This window comes from Lissotriton vulgaris, chromosome 3_1 (assembly GCF_964263255.1).
Source record: "Lissotriton vulgaris chromosome 3_1, aLisVul1.2, whole genome shotgun sequence".
Taxonomy (NCBI): Eukaryota; Metazoa; Chordata; class Amphibia; order Caudata; family Salamandridae; genus Lissotriton; species Lissotriton vulgaris.
In genome coordinates this window covers 2,124,348,483-2,124,359,585 of record NC_141689.1, presented here as the reverse complement: position 1 = coordinate 2,124,359,585, position 11,103 = coordinate 2,124,348,483, and the positions used below count along the sequence as shown (strand labels likewise).

The window sequence follows — 11,103 nt, the reverse complement described above, 5'->3', positions numbered from 1 at the left end:
TAGGGATATATATAGACAGCCATATGCAGTCATTCATACACCAATGGCCCACATACCTAGAAGATACGTCTGACTTTTTAAGAAGTTTGACGACAGTTAATCTTGAATCAATCTCAGATTGGACAATTTGCACAATTGATGTGACATCACTGTACACCTCCATACCACACAAACAAGGGTTGGAAGCAATGGAATGGGCATTATTTACTGTAGATAAACCTCAAGAAGTGAAGTGCATGATTATACAGCTATTGGAATTTTGCCTAGAAAACAGTTACTTCACCTGGCAAAATGAATTCTTCATTCAATTGAACGGGACAGCAATGGGATTTCCCGGAGCTTGCATTTATGCAAATATCTTTATGGCAAAATTCGAATCAGACTTCATTCTACAAGACCCAACATGGCAAGAAGGAATTGTCTATTATAAACGTTTTATAGACGACATCTTTGTAATTTGGAAAAAATCTCCGGCAGCATTAGTCCAAAACATCAAGAGTCTCAATTTGGCTAATCCTCGCATTCAGTTCACGTACAATTTACAAAAGAAGGCTTTACCATTTCTAGATGTAATGGTTGAAATCAAAGATAATCTCATTCACACAAGTGTGTACAAAAAGCCAACAGACAAAAACAAAGCATTACTCTATGGAAGCTTCCACCCGGCAAATTTAATCAACAATCTTCCAGTGTCACAATTTATGCGAATAAAGAGAATTTCATCTGACTCCAAGAGCTGTGAAAGATCATTGGAAGAACAAAAAGAGAAATATCTGGACAGAGGATACCCCAAAAAATTGCTCGAAGCTCAAATAGAGAAAATTAAGACAATCCCTAGAAGTGAACTTCTACAGAAGAAAATCAAATCAACTAACAAAAGAATGGTCTTCGTGTCCAAATATTCCACAGCATCATGGGATATAAAAAGGATCATCAAAAAAAGATGGGAAGTTCTTCAAGTTGAAAAGGACTTTGGTTCATTATTTCTTGATCAGCCGTTGTTTGCCTACAAGAGGGCTCAAAATCTAAAAGAGCTATTGAACAAACCCAACAAATTCATAGGTGACACAGATGAGACAAGGATTTACAAAGGGACGATAAAATGTCACAACTGCAAGAACTGCAACAATGCAATCACAGGGAATGTAATACAACATCCAAGAACAGGTGAAAAAATTCCTCTCAAACATAATGCAAACTGCAATTCAGAACATGTTGTATATACCATCAAATGCCCCTGCGGGCTTTTATATGTCGGAAAAACGGACAGAAAATTAAAAATTCGTTTGTCTGAGCATAAGAGCCGTATAAGAAATCGAAATGTAACATCACCATTGGCCAAACACTGGATAGAATTGAGACATTCCATAGCACAGTTAAGATTTCAAATAATCGAACAAGTAGTACAAAAATTGGGTTTTGATAATGCTAAGATACTTCTCCAAAGGGAAGCCTACTGGATACGACGATTGCAGATTCTAGTTCCATTTGGACTAAATGACAAAATGGAGATGATCTGCTTCCTATGAACAGTAATAAGGTCAGCCAGACTAAGACACTCGAATTCGCGACACACGGAACACAACTCTAACACACACCCACTTTCCAAAATTAGTAACATTCACACACCACAACAAAAGTTAAATTTAGATTGTATATAGGCAGAATGATATCAGACTTTCTTTTAAATTGTCTATTTAGGTTACAATTGACTGAATGTTGTTATGTAGGCACTACAATTGGATTAACCAATATAATGTATTTTATAGCGTTTCAGATGGTTCAATAATCAGTACTCAAAAAATGTATTTAGCTTTACCCATAAGTACTGAACAGCGATCTATTAATCAAAACATATTTTAAGATAGATCAGGAAGATAACCGATGTGAAATAGGTCGTATCTATTAATTTGATTTCTAAATCAGGTTAATTTTGAACATGCATAGAGTATTAAGGACGTGGTAAAAATAGGGCAGCCACTCATAAATATGGCCATTTCACCAATCTTATACCTTTTAAATATGGCCGCTGCTTAAAATACAAAAAAGGAAGTCCTTTAACTATTTCGATAAACTAACTGGAGTGAAAATAAATAAGGGATTAGCTAGATTCAACAGAACCCTCGGCTTGAGCCTGGTAGCGGTGATGACTCGTAATCGTGGCGGTTTCAATCATTAAAACTCGGTAAGCAGGCAATGCACAGCGCAATGCGTTAATAAATAGCAATTTCAAAAAACAGCGCCGAAGCAGTAAACTAAGGATACGTTGCTTTTTCTCACTTCATTAATAACCGGCAGCCGACCAAAGTTGAACAGACACGGCGGTACCAAAGCACAACAGCGTAGGACTGCAGGTAATTCATTTAAAGTTTTCTTGTCTGTAAAATAATGCTTTACAGCGCACGAGTCGGTATAGTTAAAATCAATGCCCATTTCCCTGCAGGACACTGTTAGAAACATTGGGTTGGCGAGTGTGAAGACTTCACGCTAGGCTGAATAAGGTAACTGACATCGAACCATCCTGATGCTTCTATAATTGTTCTTTTTTTTAAAAAAGGGACATCATTCTAAACTAAAGTCTACATTTTTTATAGCTCTTGTCTATATGACCAAAACGAATGAGATTCAAGAAACTACACACGAACAGGTAATTTATTAATTGTCATAATAACCTGGGTATATAGACGGGAAGAACCAGTAGTGTTATATTCATACTTTATTGTTCAAAAAACAGGGTGAACACCATTGGAAATAAGCAGCAATCTACCCACAGCCCCATTTATAAACAAGTTACAGGTAAATCTAAAAACTTCCTTTTTAATTTCACTAAACTAGTCCACGAAAAGGACTTAAAAATAAATGAAAATAATTATTTTTTCGCAGATTAGCAGCGCAATAATTGAAATTAGCTTCATGAAAAATTAGCTTTTCCTCAAAGATTGAGGTAAGATTTATAATTAGTGATCAGATAATAAGATGGCAACTGTGAACGCCATGAGCACCAACAGTAACAAGTTTCCTTTTTTCTTTCTTTTTTATCAACAGACCCCCGACGAAAGGGCTTTATAGCCCCGAAATGCATTGGGTTTTTTGTAATGTTTTGCATTAATTATGATTTAATCACTTCTGGTTTGTGTATTTATGATTGCCTTCACAAATTGTTTTATGGAAATGTAATGGTCAAATTTCAACTGTATAATACATTGAATACGCATGGTTTAAATACAACTGAAAATACTATAACGGAATAATTGTTTTTTGCAAGTAGTGCGCCCTCGAGTCCTGGCAGCCATTAGGGGCCAGGCCATATTCACAAAAGTCATAGGCTGGCAGTGAAAAGTATGCAGGGGAAATGGACAGGCGTCTTGAAGTAGTATCAGAAGTCTTGCAAGATCTAGATTTGGGGACTACTATATTAGGAACAGGTCACTCCCATGTAAAACATAGTAGTCAGCCATTGCAGGACAAGGCTCTTACTTGAACATTGACAAAAACAATACAACAACATGATGGAGTCAAAATAAATAATAAAAAATATAGATTTTTGAAGGATGTGTGTATGGGATATAACATGATGCAAGAGAGGAACAGCCAGCCTGCTCTAACAATATGATAAAGTATTGGTAACAATAGGCTAGCCATTCAAAACTCTGCACCAAGAGCTAAAAGTGAAAACAAAAGTTTGTTCTAGAATAGGCCAGATTCAGGCATTTGTGGTCATATTATTCAGTAACCAAAAGCACAACTTCTTTTCTTGTTTCCGTAGTTCTATTGTGTTACAAAAGTGGCCATTGGAAGCCTTTGCATTCTCTTCTGTAATAACCCATTCCACCTGAGGTGGAGTCATATACTTGAGGAACACATTTTCCATAATGCACATGCATATTAACAAAGTAGGTGCAAGGATAAAAAGACTGTCATTGCAAATAAAAAATACACCACTAGGAAGGTGGCACATATCAGGGGCCAGATGTACGACCCTTACAATTTGCGACTCGCAAAATGCAATGTACAACAGTGTCACAAACACTGTTTGTGATTCTCAATATTCATGAGGCAAGCGCAATTTCCGACCCTATTGGGAATGGCTAGCACTCCCAGGGATGGTGGGCTGCTGAAGTCAGCAGACCACCATGTCTGGGACTGCTTTTTAAATAAATCAGTTTTTTAGTTTTAAATGCAGCCTGTTTCCCTTAAAGGAAAACAGGATGCATTTAAAAAAGAAAACATTGAATTTCTCAGTTTCATTATTTAAGGGCAGGCAATGGTCCCTGGGACCTCTGCCTGCTCTTAAAAAATATTTTCTCACACACTCACAAAGGGGAAGTAGGTGGTAAACTGCAAGTGTTCTGCGGCAGCAAAAGTGGTCACAAAACAATAATACATGGCAGTTAATCTCGCTATTAGGAAGGGACGCCCCTTCCTAATAGCGCGAGTCGCAATCGCTATTTTACGAGTCAGTGACTAGCAAAATAGTGTTTCTACGTCTGTAAATGCAACCTGCACTCCAGCCTTCGAAAGCCCTCCTCAATCAGCGTGGCTACCTGCATTGAAACACAAAGTGGCACTTTGAAATGTCACTGTTTCCGTACTGCAAAGTGCAGGTTTTGCTATTCGGATGCAAGGCCTTGTCTGCTGCAAACTAAGTCAATTGGGGACACACCAGTACAAACCATAGCTGTGCATTGGTTGGAAATCTGACCGCACATTTTAACAAAATTATAGTGAAACCCTCCAACTAAAGTACCACTCATGGCTGTAGTTTTAGGTTAGTAAGCTTCTCTAGTCTGTCATTCAAGTAACAATCATTGCCATATTTCTTTAGGAAATCCACTACTTGAGGAAATCTATATTTACTTTTGGGTGATCCCTGGGAGTACTCGATGGTCAGCAATTCTTTGGTTCCAGTATATTGTTTTACCTGTAGTTTGCAGGGGACTAGTGCCATTAATGCAGGGGAGTCTAGAATTGCCGTTGGTTCTCAAAGGGGTCCCAAGACTTGGTCCAAGACGAGTTCCAGTGATGCAGTTCCAGGAATGTGCAGAGTATAACGCCCTTGCTTTGTGCAGATCCCTTTGATCCAGACACATGTCTCCTCTTTGTCCTTTGCTGCAAGTCAGATCAGAACTGAGGTTCTGATGTGAGAGGTAGCCCTTTAATCCTAGATTTAGGGGCCTTGATGGTGTGGGTGCAAGTGGCCAATGGGCTACTTGCCCCAGCTGTTACTTTGCCCCTGAGGTGACCACATTGGTGGGGGGGGGGACCTTTTCTACCCATACCCTCTTTTCTACCACTTTTAAAAATGGCAGCATTCTTCCTCAGCTCTATTTTAGTCCCCATAAACAATATATAACTCATAAATACATAAAATGATTACTAAAACTAATTTTCCTCAAGGTGGTCATGAATAAAAAAGAATCCACCGAAACACGTAGATGCAACAACATTACTTCACTAAATCGACCAAACATTGATTTAAACTGTGAAAATAGAAAACCTCTTTTCATGCAAATAGTGTTTAATCAGTGTTTAATCAATGATTTTTTCTTGCAATTAGTGACCTCATAATGACAAAAGGTAACTGTCTAATGTATTCTCCCCTTTCTTCATAAATGATCTTAATGGCTTCAGTCGTTATTTTATGTTTTGTTGAGTTGTATATTGTTTTGGGTGATTAAAATAGAAAGAAGTGGTTATCTCTTTTATGGGTGTTATGTGACCGTTGGGTCTTTTCAAAATTGTATGTCCTTGAATCACAGACATTTGATTACATGGTTTTTGCACATATTTATTTTTACAGCAAATGCAAGGTCTATTAAAGTAATAAAAGTGAATATCCTTTTATACACACGATCTGAAGGTGATATCTTGGGGATATTAGTTTGATATTTGAATAGATGAATGGTACAAGGTGTGAAAGAGTGTGTGAGTGTAAATTAATACATAACAACAAAGAGAGAGAGAGGGAGAGAGACACTCTTGAACTCCCTAGTAATATATTGGAAACATCGAAAGAGTGACTATGTAACCAATAGAAATATTATCAAAATAAAGAAACAAGCAGGGGAAAACAAAATGTTTTTTTACGAATCCGTTGGCGCATTCGTGACTAGTTTCTACCTGCTTTTTCGCCATTTAGACACCTCATGCTTGATAGATTTCCAGTATACAAACAGCAACCATCTGTTATATCTTGAGGGTGTTATTTAGGCATAAAACCCTAGTCTGGGGTCACGACCATCGTTTTTGTGAAATGCAAAAAAAATTCATAAATACAAAACATTGTCAATCTGACACCATTTATTACCTTTTCACAGACTAAGAAGACATCGTGAACACGATCGTCTTTTCTCAAGGATTTTTTTGCACCCTTGTCTGTTTAACTCTGGAGCGCCACATACGCGTTACCATCATTTTCCTAAATAAAGTTTGGTTGTCTTGAATAGCTTGGAGGTTAGCGGTCTAGCATTTTCTCACAACGTAGCCACGTTACACGTCACCTGCGCGTTTAGGCGAACCACGTGACCAGAAACGGGTACTTGCACCTCGCTTTCCCAATACACAATAACATTCGGGCCAAGGAGTGCACGGATAGGCTTCCGGAGGGACCATGCTAGTAGAGAAGTAAGTCAAATCCGACTAGGGTGGCGTTTTCTGTACCCTTTACCTTCAGAGGACTTCACCGTTCTTTTCCCCGTCTTTTCCCTATGCTCGCAGATCCTAGCAGCATTACGTCCCCTCCCTTGGACCCATGATGCGAATCACGTTAGTCTTTTAAGTAAGCCAATCTCTCCATGCCGTTACCATTTTGTACTTTTTTGTATTTCACCTATGTTTATGTGCACCTGGCTCCCGTGCCTTCAAGCACTCACAGTAACGCTGGGGCATGTTCCATTAGTGGCACATAATAATACTCTGATCGGCTTTTTAAATGCAATGAGCAAGCATTAACATCGAAATGATTGTCACAAATGAACAAAATTTTGTTCGCATTCTGCCCGCTAAGTCACGGGCACATTAATGATGCACATGATGTTACATATGTAAAACTAGACCCCTCCACGTCTGAATGTGAAAGGAGTGGATGTATCAAGCATTATGAACACTATTGTGTTCGTTTTGAGTACGTCTCTACGTCATAAGCTTGGGATTACTAACTGTTTTGGATGCCTGAAATTCAGTTAACACAGACGGTATATTGCAACTCCATATACGTGCTCTTATGTTTTTTATTTCAGGCTCCAATTGGTCTAAGAATGTCCAGAAGGCCATACCGGTAGAACCGTGAGTTTTACCACTGTAGGGTTCCATTGGTTAGGGTACGCCTTAGCGTGAGTATGTTATGTTATGTTATTATTCTTTTATAAAGCGCTATATCACCCCGAGGTATCTAAGCGCTCGAGTATACCGGCGTGGAACATCAAAAGGTCCTGATGAATGCTTAGCATAATTTGCTCTCACAAGCTGAAACATGTCCGACCAAAACAATACTTTACCTAATTCGGATCTCTCTAGCAATACTTACCAGCTAGTCTACGTCCATCACATTTGTTTTTAATAGTTGCCGGTTTACCTGGAATTATTTAATAGGTTAAAATCAGTTCCTTTTTAAATTGCATTACCCCAACAAAAAACCTGCTCCGCTGTAATTCAGGCGTCGAAGCACATCAGGGAGGCATTCGGCCTCTGGTGGGGACCCGATGATGAAGCATGTCACCAACCAGGTTGGTTTTTAAAAAAACGTTTTGTTTTTCCCTGCTTGTATCTTTCTTTTGATAATTTTTCTAGTGGTTACATAGTCACTCTTTCGTTGTTTCCAATATGAGTGTAAATTAACCCAAAGGGAATTTTCCCATTTGACTTATAGTCACTTTGGTGCCCTGTCCCTTTGGTGTTTGCAGTGCCCCTCTTTTCTTTTTTTAGATCAGATAAAACGGAAAAACTGAATCGAGTGAATCAAAACAAAATACCAGTTGGTCAATATTATGCAATCTGATCATTTTAACTGCAATTTAGCAGGGGGTGCACTAGGACGGAATGCCAATATAATGGATTTAGCATTCAGCATTCCCCCACAAATGGTGCCTGAGAAAAGCTATATTAGTAAATTGGCAGAAGGCTTCCTGTTGGATTGTGAAGTACTCAACCATAGACTCTTAAGCAGATAAATGATTGGGGCTGGACACAAGCACCCAAAAAGTCTATCCTCTACATCAATGTTACACTGTGTTCAACAACCTTATTCAGGGTCATTCACAACTTCTCCATTGGAGACCATTCCAAAAATCGATTACAGACCGGAATACATTGTTCTGAGGTGCTTCTGCTTCTAACTAGAGGTTGCGCTCCCAATCAGCTCAGCGACCTATACTGAAAAACCTCAAGAGGGTTCAACGCGACAAAGAGATTGGTTGTGAAATGTTCATCTAGATCAGAGTACAGTACAAAGATATAGCCAGGAGCACAGGCTCCCCAATCCAGAAACGGATATGGCTTGCAGATTATATATATATCACTGAATCATCATATCAAGCATAACTTTCATAGTAAGAGCCTGAGGTGGTTTGTAAGCCTTCGAGAAGACTCAAGCTGACGAACCACCAGAAGGCTCTGAAGAGCGCAGTTAACCTACTCCAGAATCCTCTCTATCCAACAGCAAAGCTGAAGTTAAAAGCATTAGGGTTCAATTTCAGAAGATCCATTCAGTTGTCCAAAAGGGAAAAGACGGACAAGTTCTGCACTTAGCATGTCAGCAAAAGAAAGAAATTCAAACAATTCTGGTCGATGGTCCAGCAGATGATAACCTGGGTGAAAAAGGAACAAATGCAAATATCACCGAAACGCATAGATCTCCTTTCTAACTGCACGCCTTGCAATTGGAAACAAGCACAAGCACCAGCAGTTTCTCCATCAACAAACGTATGTGCAACCACATCATGAAAAAGGCAAGGAATTACATCTATACTTTGCTAGAGGCATATCCTGTCAACACAACTTTAACAACCTGCGCAACCAGCATGACGAAAGATCAGATTAGACTCAAATTGACCAGTATGCGGAAAGATGGGGATACTGGCCCTAATGGTCTACTAACAGCCCTTTTGGCTCCTGACCACTTGTTTTGGGCTGAGGTAATGTCTCCATTATTTGGACTGTACCTGGCAACACCCTGTATCTCTGATTCTTGGAGGAGACCGGTTATTCAGCTGATTTTCAAGAGGGCTCTAAAGCTGACCCAAGCAACTATCGCCTCATAGCACTTATTGATAATGATGCCAAGCTATTTACTCGCCTTTTGCTTGATGACTTGAAATCCTAGACATATGACGCAATTGTATCAGTGAGGCTTCAGATATAACTGTGGCACTACAACAAACCTGATGGTGCTAAAGTGCGACAAAGTCTCCAGGAGTGGCTCTACTTCTGTACCCATGCTTTTCAACTTGTACATCGCTAACTGTCATTCTTCAAAGCTGGGGGCGGCAGCGCATGATATCTGCTGTACGTGGATGATCTTGTGCGGCTAAGTCAAACCAGAATCGGCCTCTAGTGCCACCTTTCCGGCATGCATAACTACACTGTCATAATCAGTCTTGAAATAAATCACAAGAAAACAATGACAGTTGTCTTTGTCAAGAAAAAGGCATAGCATAGGCATAGCAACAAGTACAAATAACTGGGCGTCATTCTGGACAGTAAGAGGGCATTTGAATCACATTATTATTCCCTGAGGAAAAGGCACCAATCTTATGCTTGCCCTTACGGCACTTGCCCTGAATCTCAAAGGGCTGAGCTGAGACCCTTTTCTACGGGAGATGAAGGCTAAAGTCACCACCCTGTCCCATGGAAGCAAAATCATGCTGGACATCGAGACCCCGCTGCCGGATAGGATTTCCACCAAGATCTACAAAGCTGCAATGAGGGTGTCAAAGCAAGCATCACCTGCGCAAGTGAGGCTGGAGTTTAAACTAGTAAAGCAACCATGGGATAGAAGCAGTGCCTTTCTAATCTTCTGCCACAGGCTCAGACTCACCCCGCCAGATTCCATGAACGATCTTCTCTGGCGAGATTTAGCTACCTCACAGGAGCCTCTTTCAAGTGCCATCTCCAAATCAAATGAACATACATTTCACTTAGTGAAGCCAGGAAAAAACACCTTCCACAATAAGCATTTAAAAGAACTTTCAGTAACTTCAGCTAAAAGGCTATAAAGTTTGGATGACTAAGCAAAGCTGAGCAAACGTTGGCATGCTTTGTTTAATTCTTACACTCCTTGGACCCAGCAGAAGCATACTGCTTACACTTATCCATTGTGGCACAAAGCCAGATTTGTAGCTCTCATACCAGAGGAGTGGAACATGGATGGCAGACAGCATGGTAGTAATCGGCAGCTCAAAGTGAAACGTGCCGCTTTTGTGGGCTGGGAGAGGAAACCATCATACATATTCTCTGCGTCTCGCCCATCATCTGATTAAAAAAGTCCTCCGCAAAGAGTTTGTATGCATGGGAGCGTGCACCTACCACCAGGATGTAATTGTCTGCCTGAAACCCAGTGAATACTATTTTAAATATCAAAACAATCAAATTACTCCAGATGGCAGTGTCAAAATGAGGGCCCCCCCTTCACCTCTGACGACTGGGAGCTGACCTTTAAATCTTGTTTCAACATTTCACAGCTGCCGTTAAACATCTGAAGGCCGCTATGGTCACTATACGACTGCCACCGCTACATAGGCCGACTGAACCTATCAGCTTGACCTCCTTCAGGCCACAGCATTGCTACAGCAGCTAATTGAGTCATCAGAACCACTTTTGGAATCCACCAGCGCAGACAAGAACCTCTCACTTTGCAACTTTTTGCTTGTTTTCCTAAACCTGATGATTATTGTAAAAGCAAACATATGAAGTATTTGGGGCTGCCTAGCTGCTGCTCCTGTCCACTAGCGGTACAAAAGGGGGTGGTGATGGACGGAGCATCTGAAACAATCAAACACTCACACCCAGTCAAAAGATCGGGGTTAAATCCATCACCGTTCTTTAGCCCACTCTGCCACCCCAGTTCAGATATGGCTATATGCAAATCGGTGTGACCCTGTGCCTCAT

At 40.1% G+C, this 11,103-nt stretch overlaps 1 protein-coding gene across 1 annotated transcript in view; it reads right to left on the bottom strand.

The window, feature by feature from the left end:
- The window catches only part of YIPF7 (Yip1 domain family member 7), a 279,885-nt gene extending 270,434 nt beyond the window's left edge, over positions 1-9,451 (bottom strand). The window contains exon 1 of the mRNA XM_086963882.1: positions 9,378-9,451. Coding sequence (XP_086820008.1) covers positions 9,378-9,451 — 74 coding nt within the window. The remainder of the gene's footprint in view (positions 1-9,377) is intronic.
- Positions 9,452-11,103: the final 1,652 nt, after the last annotated feature.